At 46.2% G+C, this 17,952-nt stretch overlaps 1 protein-coding gene across 5 annotated transcripts in view; it reads right to left on the bottom strand.

Moving 5' to 3' along the window:
• The window catches only part of SLC24A1 (solute carrier family 24 member 1), a 28,321-nt gene extending 14,212 nt beyond the window's left edge, over positions 1-14,109 (bottom strand). For all 5 annotated transcript variants that reach the window (XM_059418527.1, XM_059418529.1, XM_059418528.1 and 2 more), the window contains exon 1: positions 12,208-14,109. In XM_059418527.1, coding sequence (XP_059274510.1) covers positions 12,208-14,109 — 1,902 coding nt within the window. The remainder of the gene's footprint in view (positions 1-12,207) is intronic.
• Positions 14,110-17,952: the final 3,843 nt, after the last annotated feature.

The following is a 17,952-nucleotide window of genomic DNA, read 5'->3' as shown; positions in this document are numbered from 1 at the left end:
ACTGGAGCTATGGGATGTTTGGAGAGATGCTTGCTCTCCCTCCCTACTACTCTCTCTCTTCGGGGAAACCTCAGGTGGGAACACAGAAACACACCCAAAAATAACCTGCTCTCAGGAGATGTTTTACCATATCCAAACCCCAGCCTGGACTTTCACGGTCTGGCTTCCGCCTGCACACAGTAGGCCCAGTCAAATGTGTCCACTGTCTACACTCCAGTAACACCAACTGTCTTTCAGCCTCTCAAAGGCAACATCCTCTTTACCCACTCTGAAACCCTCATCGCGGGACCTCTCTCCCACGCTTGGCACCCTCCTTCCTTCCCTCACTCCCCATATTTCAGGTCTCCATTTACATGCCACCTTCCTCTGGGGAGCTGAGGTGTTGTCTCATTCTCTTGTATAGATTCCTGTTCTTCTCCTCCATAGCGCTTTCCTCAATTTATTTGTGTGTTAAGAAACATTGCTAACGTTGTTAACAAACATACAAATAAATTAACTGCCCCCCCCAGCATCTTTTTTTTAAGATTTTGCTTATTTATTTGTCAGAGAGAGAGCATAAGCCAAGGGAGAAGCACGCTCCCCACTGAGCAAGGAGTCCAACGCTGGACTCGATGCCAGGACCCTGAGATCATGACCTGAGCGGAAGGTAGATGCTTAGCCGACTGAGCCACCCAGGTGCCCCACCCCCCACCCACCACCCCCTACCCCCAGCATCTTGAAGAAAGATTGTTTATTTCATTCACCACTATGTGTCCAGCAGAAAAACACTCTTGGGCACTTCGCAAAGGTTCAATAAACACTTGTTGCATGATGTGTGGATGAACTGTCCTCTAACTGTCCCCAACCCATTCCAACTCCTGGGGCCTTGTTCATGACTCTTTTCTCTGCTTAAAACGCCTTCTCCATTCCTCCACATCTACCAGTTTCTCAGAAAATTCAGGGTGAATTTTTCTATAAAGTTTTCCTGAATGGCCCCTCCTACTCCCCCCCCCCCACACCCGGCTCCAGCTCCCCGTGATCCCTCTCTCCTCAAAAGCTGTATAACAGGGAACACGTTTTGTGTTATCAAAATCTGGCTCTGCGATCAAGGGTAAGCACTCGGGTCCTCCGGAAGCTGCATGGCAGCCAGCTAGGAAAAGAGACAGCCCTAGAAAAATCTAAGACGGAGGATCACTAAACACACAGTACTTATTGTCTGCACCACTAGCCTGCCGCCTTGCATTTACCGCTTTATAATGCCATTTGAACTTTTAAAAGAATTATGTTTTAACTATTCACATATGTGAGTTGTCTACCCAGCTAGGCGCAATTTTTTTTTCGAAGTGACAATACAGTCATCTCTGTTCTCCTAACCTGCAGCACAGTGTCTTGTACATAGTAGGTGCTCATTAAAGGTGAGCCGACTGAATAGCTATTCCTAAGGAGCTTCTAGTGCTATCTTCAGGCAACATGGTCACCAACAGTTGCCCCCAATACCTGTCATCACCTCCCCATTGCTGGCCTCTATGGCCAAAACTAGAACTGGACTTGCTACCGTCTCTATTTCAACGCAGAAAATGAAATAGTGCCTGAGCCAGGGTGCTTCACTCCCCCATCCTCCCAATTTGTTCATTCATTCAGTTCTTATTTCCTGAGTACCTGCTGCTTATAGGTCAGTGTGCTAGTGCTGTCAGGACGCAAAGATGTCGAGGACACGGGTTCTATGTCCAGAAAGGAACTGGAACCAATACTGACAAAGTAGGGGCGCCTGGGTGGCTCAATGGGTTAAAGCCTCTGCCTTCAGCTCAGGTCATGGTCCCAGGGTCCTGGGATGGAGCCCCGCGTGGGGCTCTCTGCTCAGCAGGGAGCCTGCTTCTCTCTCTGCCTCTCTGCCTACTCGTGATTTCTGTCTGTCGGATAAACAAATAACATCTTTAAAAAAAAAAAAAAAAAAAGTACTGACAAAGCAGAAAGTGGCACAAGAAATAAGAAGCGTAGATGAAGCCGCAGTGGCAGGAAGGACAAGAAGGTTCCTGAAGTAGGCAGAATTCGAGTGAGCTTTGAAGGATGGGGGAGGTTTGAATGCTGGACACAGATGACTAAATGAATTGAATGAATGGATGGATGAACCAATGAATTTGCAAACGAATGAAACAGAGCAGAAATAACCAATCTTCATATGAAGGGAGCACTTCGAATTTCTGAGCAAATCCCCTGACTCTTTCATGACACGCGGTAGTTTTACTGGCATGGTAAGTACGCCTGCTGGCCCAGCCGTCTCACTTTTATCCTGTCCAACCTTCACCCAGTGAGTTTCTGGAGGCAAAAAACCAGGAGGAGCCAGGGTACCCTTTGGGGTAGCTAGTTCTGTCCACAGAGGGGCAGGAGAGATTGACTTCTGCCCCGTGATGCATGTGCCTAATGATTTTTCTGCTATTCAGATTTACCCAAAATATTTCTGAGTTCATCGTTCTTTGCACATATCAATATCTTCTGAGATCAGCATGTACTTCCAATTTTCTGAAGCCCTTCATATCCAGTTTCTCATCCAGGACTACTAACTCCACGAAGCACACAAGGTCAGTATTATGACTGCTCTCTGACAGATGAGAAAACAGAGATGCGGGAAGAGTGTGGCACTTGCCCACACTCACAAAGTCAGGGTCAGAACTCTGATCCCCTGATCCCCATTAGAAGTATGTTGTTGCTGTTGTCCTTTACTAGCTCGCATTTCTTTGCCCAGGCAAAAATAAGATAATGAGGCAAAATCTCCATTCCCTAGTGGCTTTGTTCCAAATTATTGACATTTTAGGTAAGTGGACACGAATGCTCTTCTCCATTTAGATGTGGATGACGGGTCTATTATTGGTAGCAGTCCTGGCAAGTAGGTGCTTTCAGAATATGCTCTTGGTACAAACACATTTCATATCCAGCTCTGACACCAATCCATCGCCCCTCCCCTCTCTTCAGCCTCATTACCCCACCTTCTCCTTCTCCTCATGAAAATTAGCAAAGGGAGCAGACCGAAGAGGATGTCTTCATGCCAGCCAAACCCCCCAGCACCTGTGATGCATCTTGCTGAGGCTGAGCAGTGGGATCCCTTGTAGCTGCTCCTGAAACCCTCAGGGGGCTCTGCCTCCTGACATCCGATTTCTATCTCCCACTAATACAGCAGTTAATCATTGGCTTCTCCCCTCCTAGACCATCCAGGACACATTCCCTGAACCATGTATTTTAGTCTGTGATTTTTTAAAAAGATTTTATTTATTTATTTGACACAGAGAGGGAGAGATCACAAGTAGGCAGAGCAGGAGGCAGAGAGAGAGGAGGAAGCAGGCCCCCCGCTGAGCAGAGAGCCTGACATGGGGCTCCATTCCAGGACTCTGAGATCACAACCTGAGCTGAAGGCAGAAGTTTAAACCACTGAGCCACCCAGGCACCCCTGTGATTTTTTTTTTTTTTAAATATTCATTTAACAAGTGTTTTTACTGAATTCTTGGTCTGAGTCCTGCCTTTACCCAAGTTACACTCCAGTAGGAGACCTTTCACTCTAGCCTTTTTCTGCGTACAGTCTTGCGGTCTGATCCACTCATTTTTTCTAAGCTGGAAACCCAGAAGTCTACCCAAATTCCTCCCTCTCCTTCACAGCCCACATCCAATCAGCTGTCAGACCTAGTTTCTAAAAGTCCTCAAATTTAGCTGCATCTCTCCTGCCTACAGTCCTGTAAAACCCTCCTGATTCCTGATCTGTTCCTCTTCCAGTTCATTCTCCATCCTTCAGCCAGAGTGATAATCTGAGCAAAGCACAGATCGCATCCCTCCCCCACAGGAGCTTACTGTCCTCACAAGGGAGTCCAGACTCCTTAGCTGAGCACCTACTAGCCTCCTCTTATCTCCAGTCCAGCACTGTCCAATAGAAATAGAATGCAAGTCACATACATAATTTTAACTATTTTAGTAGCCACATTTTTTTTATTAACACACAATGTATTATTTCCCCCAGGGGTACAGGTCTGTGAATCATCAGGTAGTAGCCACATTTTTTAATGTAAAAGGAACGTATGAAATTGATTTTAATAATATACTTAAAATATAATATACTTATATATATACTCAAATATACTAAAAATATCATAATTCAACATGTAATTAATATAAAAAGATCAATGAGCTATTTTGGCCTTTTTTTTTTTCATACCAAGCCTTTGAAGCCCAGTGTATATTTTATACTTACAGCATCTCTCAGTCCGGATTTGCCGCATTTCAAGAGCTGAGTGGCTCCATGTAGCTAGTCTTACATGCTTTTTCTTAAAGAGTGTCAGGCCCCAGAAAATTTGGATCAATTCCCACTCTGCTAGGCGGAGCTCATCAAGGACTTGGGACTGTGCCTTTTTTGTCACTGTAACCCCAGACCCTACACGGGCCTCATATAAAGGGATTCAATAAATGTTTGCTGAATGAATGAGCATTGGAGCTTTTTATGGCACAGACCTAGGGCCTCCCCCTCCCCCTCCCACTCCCTCTCTCATCCTGTCCTCGATTTTAATTACCACACGTTGTCAGTGATTCACAAATTTCTAGCCCAGACCTTGCTCCTGAGCTTCAGGCCCATGTGGGTAACTGCCTCCCAGACATACCCACTTGGAGGTGCCGTAGGCACCCAAACTCATCACTCCTGACTGGAAACCCTTGAGTAACCCTAACCCTGTCCGTCCTCGAGTCTTCCCTTTTTCACTGGGTGGGACCACCATCTACCCCGCTGCTCAAGGTGAAAACCTGGCAGCATCCTTGACTTCTCTGGCTGTGGCACCCTCCCACCCACTTCATCACCAGTCCAGATAACTCTGCCCTTAAAACATCTCTCAAAGATACACATGTTGGATGCCCACAACAGCCTTCCAACTGGACTCCCTGTTTTTACCCTCGCACACTTACGGTTCATTTTCTACACAGCGGTTAGGACCGACCTCTTAACCAACTGAGCCACCCAGGCGTCCCAGGACCGACCTCTTAATATGGCTCTTTGTCACTTCCTTCCCTGCTGAGCATCAGTTAAAATCCAAAGTCCATATCTGACCCATAAGGCCCGGCAGGAAGCCACTCCCACCTCTCCAGCGTTATCTTGCTCTACTCTCCCCTTATTCACTGACCACACTGGCCTCCATTTCTTTATTCTAATGTACTGAGCTCCTTCTGGGCTCCAAGCCTTTGCAGATGTTATTTCCTCTTCCAGAATTCTTCCCCATGGAGCACGGGGTGATTTCCCTTGTCATTCTGCAGATCTCTGTTTAGACCTTTCTCCCTCCAAGAGGCTTCTCCTGCTCTCCCTCACAAGAGGGGTCCGCACCTCCAATCCCTCTCCACCACAGGCACGCTTAACTTCACCGCCCTTGTCACTCTCTGAAATTACCTTTTTTTTTTTTTTACTTGTTTAGTATCTATATGCCCACTCCCCACACTAAATAAGGTTAGTTTTATGTTTCCAACCTATTCAGGTGGCAGAGTATCTAGAAACCATGCTGTTATTTGTAGACCACCAATATCTAATTTCATACTTAATCACATCATATACACTAAGAGAAAATATTACTGTGTAGCAAGAATGCATGTAAAATCTCATTTACATGTACACATGCCTCCATGGAAACCACAAGCTGTTGGACCAGGCACAATCAGGTATTTGAATTTTTCTATTCCTATTTGTTTGTTTCTCATTCATTCATTTTGTCATCTTCTAGCACCGACTAGCAGGTGAACACTAAAAAAATGTTATGAGGAAAAGAAGCCTTAAAACTGAGAATTCTACTCTTGTCATCTTTTTCTGACAACGGGGAGGAAGCTAACTATTCCCAAAGGAGGGAACCCTTGGACAGTTAAAGGAGGGAACCCTGGGTGGCTCAGAGCATGCAACTCTTGATCTTAGGGCTCTGAGTTCAAGCTGCATGATGGGTGTGGGGCCTACTTAAGAAAAAATAAAAATAAAATTAAAATGTGTGAATATTATCTTTTTTTTTTAAAGATTTTATTTATTTATTTGACAGAGAGAAATCACAAGTAGATGGAGAGGCAGGCAGAGAGAGAGAGGGAAGCAGGCTCCCTGCTGAGCAGAGAGCCCGATGCGGGACTCGATCCCAGGACCCCGAGATCATGACCTGAGCCGAAGGCAGCAGCTTAACCCACTGAGCCACCCAGGTGCCCCGTGTGAATATTATCTTGAAAGAGAGAGAGAGAGAAAGCTGGGAACACCTCAGCCCAAGCTAGGAGGGGCTCTTTGGGAGCTAAGTGGATTCCCTGAAGCCTAGCATGAGTGGGGTCCACAGAGCTGGAGAAGTCTTCCTGTCCATAGGGCTTCCTGTCCATAGTCCTGCTGTCTCCACAGCAGACAGCTGGTTATACCGGTCACTGATAGAAGCCCTTGGAATAAACGTCAACCTCGACAAGGGGAGGACTGGCCCCCTTAGGAGGCACCTGGTTTGTCTGCTTAGGGGGTCATGTTCATTGCTTTAATTCAAAACCCTTGCCAGGGAAAAAAAAAAAAAAAAAAAAAACCATAAAACAGTTCCCAATGCATTTAAGAAAAGAGTGGCAGACTTTTCCCTAGAGTTTCACATTCTGAAGTATTCTTGAAGGCATAGTGTGTGGACAGGGACCCAAAAGGACCCAAAATAGCTTGTTCCCCTCCCACCTTGGATTCCTTTTTACCACTGGTGCCCCTCAGGCCATATTGCCAATCAGCATCTCCTACAGATGGCTGGTCCTTGCTAGCTAAGTTGGGAGCTCGCAACTCTCTCAATAGAGAAAGGCCCGTGGCGCTTCCAAGCACAAATAGATAACAAATAGATAAAGCTTTTTTTTTTTTTTTTTTTTTAAGATTTTATTTATTGGGTCACCTGGGTGGCTCAGTGGGTTAAGCCTCTGCCTTCAGCTCGGGTCGTGATCTCAGGGTCCTGGGATCAGGCCCCACATCGGGCTCTCTGCTCAGTGGAGAGCCTGCTTCTCCCTTCTCTCTCTGCCTGCCTGTCTGTCTACTTGTGATTTCTCTCTCTGCCAAATAAATAAAAAAATCTTAAAAAAAAAAAAAAAGATTTTTATTTATTTATTTATTTATTTATTTATTTAGGGAGAACTAATTACCATCTTCCTACTGAATAAGATTACTAAGAAAAGTAAATAGATAAAGCTTTTTAAGCCAGGTAGATGCATCAGCTTTGCTGTTTGTTGGCCTTCTGTGACTATGCATGGTCACCGCAAGTCAGGTATTTATCATTTCAGGCTAGTATAAATACACTGCGGGGGGGTATAGTTTGTACTCAGGTATAGAGCTTCAGAGCAAGCGAAGTTAGACTGTCACTGGGATCATAAAAGGCATCCCAAACCAACTAAATGCCAGTTTGACCAATATTGTCTAAAGTGTCTTAGCTTTTATTTCTTTCTCAGCCAGTGTCAAAAGAGAGACTCTAAAATTTTTACTATGTGTCTGTGTCCGACGCTACACCCTTTACTTTTTTTCTAGAAATGCTCTTAAGTGAATTCTTTTTTTTTTTTTTAAGATTTTATTTATTTATTTGACAGGCAGAGATCACAAGTAGGCAGAGAGGCAGGCAGAGAGAGAGGAGGAAGCAGGCTCCCCGCTGAGCAGAGAGCCTGATGTGGGGCTCAATCCCAGGACCCTGGGATCATGACCTGAGCCAAAGGCAGAGGCTTTAACCCACTGAGCCACCCAGGTGCCCCTCTTAAATGAATTCTGATAGGATCATCCCCTCCCCACCCCCAGAAAACCCCTTTACCCCAATTCTAAGTTGTCAGAGCAGGATAAAAAGTAAAGTGAAAGGCCCTCCAGCTCAGAAACTCTACAGATATCAGCTGGGTAAATATCCAGCAAGAAAACAAATCATTCTCTGCTGATCTCGTCTCCAGGCTGCTCAGGAAGAAGACCCACAAGTATGTTGGACTTGGGGAAGCAGCGTGTGGCCGCTCCCGTTTGTCGCTGTATTGTCTGTGGCAGCTTTCATGCTACAGCAGAGCTGAGTAGTTGTGACAGAGACTGCACGGCCTGCAAGGCCCGAACGATTTACTGTCTGGCCCTTTACAGTAGCAGTCTGCCAACCCCTGCATGAGATCGTCATCCCACTCACTTTATAGATCAGCAATCTAAGGCCTGGTGGGAAAGCAAAGTGACTTCCTAGCACTTTGTATAGTGTTCCTTCCATGACAGTTACTCTGGTCTGTGCTGGTGCTTCTCATTGAAGCGCTTACAGATAAAGGTTTGTTGAATGGCACTGACTTGCCCAGAGCAACAGGGGCAGTTTGCAGCAGAGCCTGAGTTAAAACCCAGAAATACAGTTTCACGCACCCGTGGTGAGAACCACCAAGAGCTATGGAACGGGCTGAGTTAATGATCCTCTCTGAGCCTCAGTTTCCTCATCGGCAAAATGGAGGCTGCCATCTATCCTTGCAGGGCTTTCGTGAGAAATCGTTGAGATCATGTACATATGGAATAGGCCCTCCATAAGCAAGGAGTCCCTCCCCACTCTTCTCTCTCTCTACCCTGGAACCCCTGAATTGTTAGGGTTTCCTGAGGAAACGGAACCACCTACTTAGCACCTCCTGCTAGAGACGAGAGCCCGGGCTTGCCTCTTTGGGGGATAAAAAGATTGTTCCCCCATGCACTGGCAACGATGAGTCTGATGATGTAGCCACCCTCTCCGCACCTCACCCCAGGCTGGCAAGAGAGGAAGGGAGGGGCCCAGATGTCTTTCCTGTTCCTGTTTCTCTCCAAAGGGAGCTGGATCACTCTGCCCTCCATTTCTCTTCCTGCTGCTTAGACTTCGCGACCAGCCTCCCTCCTTGGCTCCTTACTCCTCTGTCTGGTCATGCCCCACTTCTCTCCGGCTTCTTCAGTTTGGAGCATGGCTGATGGAATAAGCCACTTCCCTGGTCCCCTGCTTTCCTGGGGTGATGCTCAGAGAAGGGAACCATTAGTCAGGGAGAGGTGTGAGTCAATAGGTCAACAGGAGTGAGACAGTAAGGCATGCTTATTTTCATGTTGAAGTGAAAGAGTTTACAGGGGTAAGGACACCCTCTTGCATAAACCGCAAAAACGAATGCCAACACAGTTTACTAGATCAATGATTGGATTTCCAGAAAATTGTTTCATGAATTCAAAACTGAATGGCTTGCTCCTAGTCTATCAGTGAAGTTCAGGATAATCTATCTCCCTCTGACCGGATCATAGGTTTCAGCTACCCAAACACAGACATAAAGATAGAAGTAAAGACAGTTCCCACTCTTTCTTTCTCTCTCTCTTTCCCTCTCTCTCTTTATCTCCCTCTCTCCTTCTTTTTGGCTTTTAGATACCTAAGGTGAAATCCAAGTCCACATGTTTTAAAAAGCATTTCAAAATAGCCATAGTTGTGCTCACTTCGGCAGCACATATACAAAATAGTCATACTCCAGGATTCCTGGGTAGTTCAGTCAGTCATCTACCTTCAGCTCAGGTCATGATCCCAGGGTCCTGGGATGGAGCCCCGCATTGGGCTCCCTGCTCAGCAAGGAGTCTGCTTCTCCCTTTCCCTCTGCCCCCTCCTTGTGCTCTCTCTCTCTCTCTCACTCTATATCAAATGAATAAAATTTATTTTAAAAATAGTCATAGTTCTTGTTATTTTGACTAATTTTTAGTGAGAAGTTGTTAATACTGCAAAGTAATAACTATAGGTTTTTTTATTTTATTTTATTTTTTTAAAGATTTTATTTATGGGGCGCCTGGGTGGCTCGGTGGGTTAAGGCCTCTGCCTTCAGCTCTGATCATGATCCCGGGGTCCTGGGATCGAGCCCCGAGTCTGGCTCTCTGCTCCGTGGAGAGCTTGCTTCCTCCTTTCCCTCCCTACCTGCCTCTCTGACTACTTGTGATCTCTGTCAAATAAATAAATACAATCTTTTAAAAAAAAAAAAAAGATTTTATTTATTTATTTGTCAGAGAGAGCAGGCAGTGTACAAGCAGGGGCAGCAGCAGGCAGAGAAAGAAGCTGAGCAGGGAGTCCCACATTGGGCTCTGGGATCATGACCTGAGCTGAAGGCAGATGCTTAACCAACTGAGCCACCCAGGGGTCACTCAAAGATTTTATTTTTAAACAATCTCTAACCCAGCATGGGGCTCAAACTGACAACCCCAAGACCAAGAGTCACATGTTCCACTGACTGAGCCAGCCAGGCACCCCTAGATTTTTTTATTTTAAAGAAATAAAGATTGATTTTCAAAAGTATAACCAGTAATTCAACCTGTTGTTGTTGTTGTTGTTGTTTTTTAATGCTGTTAATTAAGATTCATTCTGGATTTGCTTGAGCAAATAAGAACAGAGTTGTGATTGGCACCACGCTCACTGGTTGGCAAAGAGCTGCTAGTACCGCCCTACAAATCTCTTAAGCAGGTTACAAATTCTCCTTTGAAATCATGACTATGCTTCACAAGATCTGCTTTGATGGTCTTGCCCTCGCAAAATGGAAAATTCAGAATCTGTAGAGCTTAAATGAAAACAGAACTACTGATAAGGACTGGGAGGCCGTTCAGAGGCATTTTGAAAACAGCCTGATGTATACCAAGGCATTTGATGCTTTTCTCAGGGGAGAGTACCAGGCTTCTGGCCACCCTCAGCAAGGCATGCCCTGAGGACTGTAGTAGGAGGGAGGCCCCTGTTTCTTCATATTAAATGTAATGCTCTGAGCCTCCCTTTCTTTTTTAAGCTTCTGGCCTCATGGAGCAGTAAGCTGACAGGCAATAGCACTGAATAGGGAGTTCAGATACTGGGTTCCCATTCTGATTCTGATACCTGCTGGCTGTATAACCTTGAGTAGGACATTTCTTTTTGGGGGGTCATCTGCAAATACGGCAGCTGGAGCTCAGTTGACCAGACCAGACAAATAACCACTGTGCAGGGCCAGCCAGAATTAAACTCACCTGGACAATGATCATTAGACAGGACCTTTTTGGTAACTCGTTGGACTCTGTTACAATTTCTGCCAGAGAAGGGAAATGAAGGGAGGGGCTGGTCCAAGGTCACACAGGTAGTTAGAAACAGAATCAGATTAGAATCCAGATTTCCTGACTCCTACTTCTGTGCTCTGGCCAGAATACTCCATCATCTCAAATATCCTAATGGAAGTACATTTCATCTCTGTTGCGTCATGTGTCTCCCAGACATGCTACTGAATTTGGTCTCCATCCTGCCCACTCATCAAAACTGCTCTGGATTAAAGAGCTAAGTCCTTGCACTCTTGCACGCAAAATTCTGCTTGTGCCAGTGGCTTTTCTGAAACCTGAAAGAGGCAGGCTGAGAGCCAACCTTTGCCTAAACCCACCCTTTAGGAACAGGAAAGAACCAGGGTCTGTGTTCCCTAAGGCACCTCACCTTGGAGTCAAGGAACAAAAACTTTGAGATGAATTTTCAGAGATAACGTCCCCACCTTAATCTCATCTTCCAGGTTATTGAACCACACACTGAACTTAGAAGGAAGGTCCTTCCCAAGGGCAAAGAAATTCTTAAGAAAGAATCTTGGAGCCAAGAGAAAGCCTTGGGGTTGGAGCTCTGGTATCTGGTCTCCACTTGATAAGAGAGAGGGCCCTGCACCCAATGCTGGCTTGTCAGTGGATGAGCGGAGCTCTCATCTTAACCAATATATCAAAAACAAAACAAAAACAAAAACAAAAAACCTCCCCCTTGTCAGACCCTATCCAAGCCACTAGCTCCAAACCCAGAATGTGAACAAACAGGATTAAACGAAAGTGAAGGTGCTTGACAAACCATAAACAGCATGCACATGGAAGAGATTATCATTTTTCCCTGTCTGATATCTCCTTGGATATTCTCCAAAGCCCAGCTGAAATGTCATTTCCAAAGACCCAGTCAGATCAACCCAAGTTCACATCTTGGCTCCACTGCCTATTTGCTCTGTGACCTTGAAGAGTGGTTTAACTTCAACAGTCCTCAGTGTCTTCCCCTGCCAATGGTGGACCATAATAATAACCATTGGGTGACTGGGAGCTGAGCCAAGGTCACTCTTGCCAACTGCCTGGCAAAGTATAGGACTTTAAGTGTCTATTGACTAGCAAAGGGAACCAAAGCACCCATCCCTTGAGGTCTGACCCAGCAATTTCCACTCCTCAGTCACTGGCTTCTCCTCATCTTTTTTGTCTCAAAGGGGCTACAGAAACTTGAGCCAGCCTGTCCTTACCTTGCTGAGGTCCCCTAGGGCCATGACCTTGGCCACTGGCCTCCTGCTGAGCTGCTCCTTCACCCAGACCTCGACCTGCTTATTCCACTTCATGGTGAACACATAGAAAGCATAGCCCAACAGCAGCAGCAGGCTTTCCCACCAGGCAATGAGGCTGTCCAGGAAGAAGATAATGAGCATTATCAGGTCAAGGATGTAGAAAGAGACATCACGGAATAAGGGCCACCATGTGAGATTGAGGATCTCCCGGGAGAAGAGGGCACAGGTGCCAATGACAAAGAGGATGTTGAACACAGCAGAGCCCACGATGGTACCAATGCCCACGTTGCTGTGGGAGATGAAGACGCCAATGAGGGAGGTGAAGAGCTCAGGGGCAGAGCCTCCAGCAGCCATGAAGGTGGCACCCGCCACATCATCAGAGATCTGTAGTTTATCTGTGATGACACCCAGGGCTGGGACAAAGTACTCATCGCACACAATGGCCAAGGCCACAAACACGTACATCATGCCAAAGATGTGCAGGACCACCCAGCCCTGTTGCCGCTGCTCTATGCTGAACAAGTCTGGGGGGTACTCTCCCTTGGTGTGAAGGTCTGGCCAGCCAGGAGGCAGTGCTGAGGGACTGGAACTGGGCACCTCTGGGATCATAGCTGTTGTCAGGCTGGGGGAGGTGGCAGGGGGCACCACTGGGGCTGGCTCCACAACCACACAGTGATGGACCTGGATGGTTGGATTTGCCCTGGCCTCGGAGGATGCTGAGGGCCTTGGTGCCGTGGAAAGTCTCTTTGCCAGCCCCCAGAAGGTGGTGGAAGAAATTCCAGTGGTCGATGTACTGGTTCTAGACAACGGATTACTAATACTCCAGGTAGCGGTAGAGGCTTTGGTTTCTGTTGGGCTACTGCCTGTTGTGGTGCGTATTGTCACTTGCCCCTCAGAGATGACTGTGGTGTCCTCCAGGACCGTTTCCAGAGGAGGTGTCAGCTTGTTCTTTCTTGCTAACCCCCGGGGCTTGGTTGATCTATTATTGTCCACTCTTCTGGTGGTAGTCAGGATGTTCTCTTCTGTCATACTCCTTGGAGAAGTCAAGATGTTTGTTTCTATGTCATTTACCAGGAAAGTTGGGGTTGTATGAATTTCTCCCTTGAGAGTAGTTGGGGTGGTTTCCTCTACCATTCTCTTAGTAGAGTTGGTCTTCAATATTTTGGTGGTTGTCATAGCTTCACTGTCTTTCACTGTTGTTCTGGGGGTGATCCCATGGCTCTTTGTCATTGTCATGAGTGGGAATGGGGAATAATTGCCTACTATTCTACCAAGTGGAGATGGGGTGTATTTCTTCACCTTTCTCCCAGCCTGAGTTGGGTGGTAGCTCTGCATTTCTCTGCTGGGTGGTGTTGCTGAGGTATGATTCTTTACTGTTGGTCTGCTTGAAGTTGGGGTGTAGTGATTCAGTACTGTGCTGGGTGTGGTTGTGGTGTCTTCCTCCATTCTTTCTGTGTCTGCTGCTGTTAGGTTATAGTTATTCTTGAGTGTTGTTGGAGTGGTGTTGGCTGTCCTTCTGGGTGGATAGGGAGTATTCTCCATTGTTATGCCAGGTGTTTCTTCACCCCTGTCAACTGTAGCTTGGGGCACCAATGTATCACCTGCCATTTCAGAGCTAGCTCTTGGAGGGTCACTGCTCACCATCATCATATCATTGTTAGAGAGGTCACGGCTGGCCAGTTTTACAGGGTATTGGGAAGACACTGCTGCCCACAATGAGGGGAGGCCCTGGGAGCTCCTCAGGTGCTGGTAGATGGAACCGATGATCAACGTTCCCAACAGGAAGAGGAGGCGACTCCAATGAAGCCGTTTTGGCCGGAGAAACCGCCTCTCCCGTGTTCCCATTCTGATCAATTTCCCCATGATGGCCAGTTATGCCTGGTTACAGGAGACCTCTCATTCTGTCCGTGAAAAGATGGGGTCTGTTCTGGCGTTCAGGTTGGTGATCAGTGAAGATTTCTCCATGAAGCCCAGCCAGGGGGTATCCACAAACCTAGAGGGTTTAAAAAAAAAAAAGTGGTTATTTGCCCCTAAGAGGAAAGCTGGGATCCATCAAACCCCTAGAAAAGAGTGATGACAATTCATGTAGGGGCCTTTATGCTAGGACGCAGTTGTTTCTGCTGAAACAAAACTACCCCTACTGCCTGTCTCAGAGAAAAAAGCATTAGTGGTCCTCTGTGTTGTGTAGGCATGCCAACAGCCCAGGTTCCTGAGCTGGGTCTACCTAACCCTCTTTGGGATCCCTACAAGAGGCCTACCAGCACCCCTCAGGTCCAAGCCTGAGTTGCTAGCAGCTCAGTCATCCATAGTTCATAGCCCAGGCCACAGATCTCACCTGGTCCGTGGCAGGAGGAAGATAAGGAGACATGATTTTAAGCTTTAGACAAAAACAGGCAGCAGTGGAAGGCAATGTTGGGAACTTCAAGGCTGTGCGTGGGTGTTTTTTGTTTTTTTTTGTTTTTTTGTTTTTTTTTATGTTTTGTCCCATTTAAATCAATTCCACAGTATCACCCATAGAGGGCAAAGCTAATGTGATGATGCTTCCCAGACAGTGTGATGTGGTGGAAAGAACATGGAGAATGGAGTCAAAGTCTTGGATTTCCAGCCCTACTGCTTTCCAGCTGTGCCACTCTGGACAGGCTGAACCTCACTGCCTCATCTGTGAAATAGGCATGATAATAGATGTGAGTGATAATAGATGTGTCAGGGAAACTGACATCAGGAGTCCAAGGAAGACTTGTTTTTCAGTATACCCTGATGTTCAGTGTAACTGTTTAACATTTTTACCCTGTGCCATCTCATGATACTTTAAATTTAAATTTAATTTAATAGAAATAACAATAGTAACAATAATACCCATCACAGGAATGTTGAGAGTAAAAACACATAAGTTCTATAAAAAGCATTGTACAGGGGCACCTGGATGGCTCAGTGGGTTGAACCTGTGCCTTTGATTTGGGTCATGGTCTCAGGGTCCTGGGATTGAGCCCTGCGTTGGGCTCTCTGCTTGGTGGGGAGCCTGCTTCCTCCTCTCTCTCTGCTTGTCTCTCTGCCTCCTTATGAGCTCTCTCCCTCTGTCAAATAAATAAATAAATAAAATCTTTGAAAAAGCATTTATACAGAATCAAGTGCTACATAAGGGTTGATTTTATATAAAATTTTAATTTTGTAGTTTTATTTTTTTTTAATATTTTATTTATTTATTTGACAGACAGAAATCACAAGTAAGCAGAGAGGCAGGCAGAGAGAGGCGGGGGAAATAGGCTCCCTGCCGAGTGGAGAGCCCGATGCGGGGCCCCATGCAGGGCTCGATGCGGGGCTCCATCCCAGAACCCTGAGATCATGACCTGAGCCGAAGGCAGAGGCTTTAACCCACTGCGCCACCCAGGCACCCCTGTAGTTTTATATAAAGGTTTGATTCTATATTTTTCAGGAGGGGAAGAAGAACATGAAGGGCTCTGAAAAAGTCCTCAGTTTATAAATTAAGTAAATATTTATTAAATCTCTAGTTAGTGTCTACAGATTATTATAAAACATTAACTAGAAGTGGTTGGTTTTGCATTTAAAGGAATATATTTAAAGTGAGATGAGTAACTCAGAGAGTCTTAGGTCACTTAAGGTAAGAGGAATTACAGACACTAGTTAGCGCAACTCCCCATTTGAGACATGCAGAAGCTGAGATCCAGAGAGGAGCTCCACTTGCTCAACATGGCACAGCTCGTGAGTGACTGTGAGCCTTCTAATGCCCCAATCTTCCCAGCAGGCCACACAAATTAGAGACGCAAATGCATTTGTCTTTTAAAGGAAAAAAGGAACAAGCAAAAGAAGAAGTACAGAATAAGTACATTTCCTTCTCTGGTCCTTGATCCTATAACCGTCTTTCCACCATCTCCCTGCAGCTGCTGTCCCATGCCCTGAATTCAACTCTGTAGCAAGCCTGCTTGACTCTCCTAAAGAAACTCTGGAGAAGGTCTTTCTTTCTGGTGTGCCAGTGATGTCTAACAGAGCTGAGCCGACACCCCAGCTGACCCCTCCTATCTAACCACATCATTTACCTTCAAACTTGGACATCTGAGTATCTTCTTAGTTCTGGAAACTTGTCAGAATCCAGGGTCTCAAAGAGTGAGTCTGAAGCTGGACAGCAGAAAACAACCCATTCTTCTGTCCCCAGCTCCCCTACGGAATTCTAATTCAAGGCAGGGTCGGGTGTGAAGGGCATCTCAGGGGAAGAATATCCAATCCCTGCTAATACCCGCCTCTAAGAAGCTTATCAGGGCATTGTACAAGCCCTGGGTCCCAGTGCCTCTGCTAGAGCCCGAGAAGGTGGGCCTTCCACGGGGAAACAGATGAGCTCTCCGCGGCCCCCTGTGGTCAACAGGCAAACAGGAAACTTCTCAAATTTGGCTCTAAGCTCTAGGAATGAGAGATGGTGCAGGGTTCCCATGCTTAGGGGGAAGAAAGATCTGGAAAGATTCAGAAGGTGCTCTGAGGGAACCAGGAGAAAGTGCTTGGGGCTTAAGAGATCAGAAGACCTCAGTTAACACCAGGCTCTGTTTGCTACTGTGTGATTCTAATTGTAATCTAACTGTATGTGTGGAGATAGTAATACCAGATCTTCCTCTTTGTAGGGTGGGTGTGAGAATCAAAATTAAAAATGAGGAAATACCTGCTCAATTTCACGGTGAACTTAAAACGGCTCTAAGAAATAGTTTATTTTAAAACATGGTCCATTCAGAAACATGAGAGAATGTGGGGAAAGTACTCTAAACTTTGAAGCATTTGGCACTTGAAAAATATTTTATTAGGCCTAAGGGAAATCCTCTGTGGAAAGAGCACTGACAGATCTCCGGAGAGCAAGAGGGGACATCCCAAGATACCCAAGGAATTATGCCTCCAGCTCAGGACTGGAGGTGTTGAAATGAAGGTGGGGCAAGGCAGTGGGAACTTATGACCCTTACCCACTGACCTGGAACCCACTTTAATCACCTAGCTCTGCCTGATCTTTATTGACTGCTCCTTCCACCCCTCCCTGTTTCCCCCAGGGATAGAGATCACATGCAGTTTTGATTGTCCTCCTCTGAAATAGCAGGTAATCCCTCACCGCTTCACCCCTTGCCCTGCTTTATCCAGAGTGGCCTATAAGGTAAGAAGGTGCCCAGGTCCCCCTGCTGAAGTGCACAAGGGTACCCACCCCCTGCAGAAACACCGAGAAGGGGGGCTGACCTCTGCCAGTCACCACGTCCTTGTCTTTAGGCTGCTGCAGGCAGAACCAGATCTAGTTACTTCCCGTCTCACCCCCCGCTGTCTAACAGCCTCCACATGGCCCAGAAAGATGGAAAGACGAGGGGTGCCAGAGTGATTCAGTCGGTGAAGCAGCTGATTCTTCATCTTGGGTTCATGAGTTCAAGACCCACATTTGGCTTTAAAAAAAAAAAAAAAAAAAGATAGAAAAAGGAACCAAATTCACAAGGTAGAATTATGAGAGATCTTTTTTTTTTTTTTTCCCCTAGAATAATTCCTCTAATTTTTACAATGCTATTTGTGCCATACAGGAAATTCAGGGGAGAAGCAAATTCCCAGAAAATGAATATTCCTTTTCTCATATACTTATAACTGCTGCCAAGGAGTTCTTTCTAGTCTGTAACCTAAATCTCCCCTGCTGGAGTTGAGCCTGGTTCCTCCTGTCTTGTTCTCAGGGATTGTGGC

This window comes from Mustela nigripes, chromosome 13 (genome assembly GCF_022355385.1).
Source record: "Mustela nigripes isolate SB6536 chromosome 13, MUSNIG.SB6536, whole genome shotgun sequence".
Taxonomy (NCBI): Eukaryota; Metazoa; Chordata; class Mammalia; order Carnivora; family Mustelidae; genus Mustela; species Mustela nigripes.
Note: the sequence above shows the minus strand (reverse complement) of the source record. Positions and strands in the feature narration are given on the sequence as shown.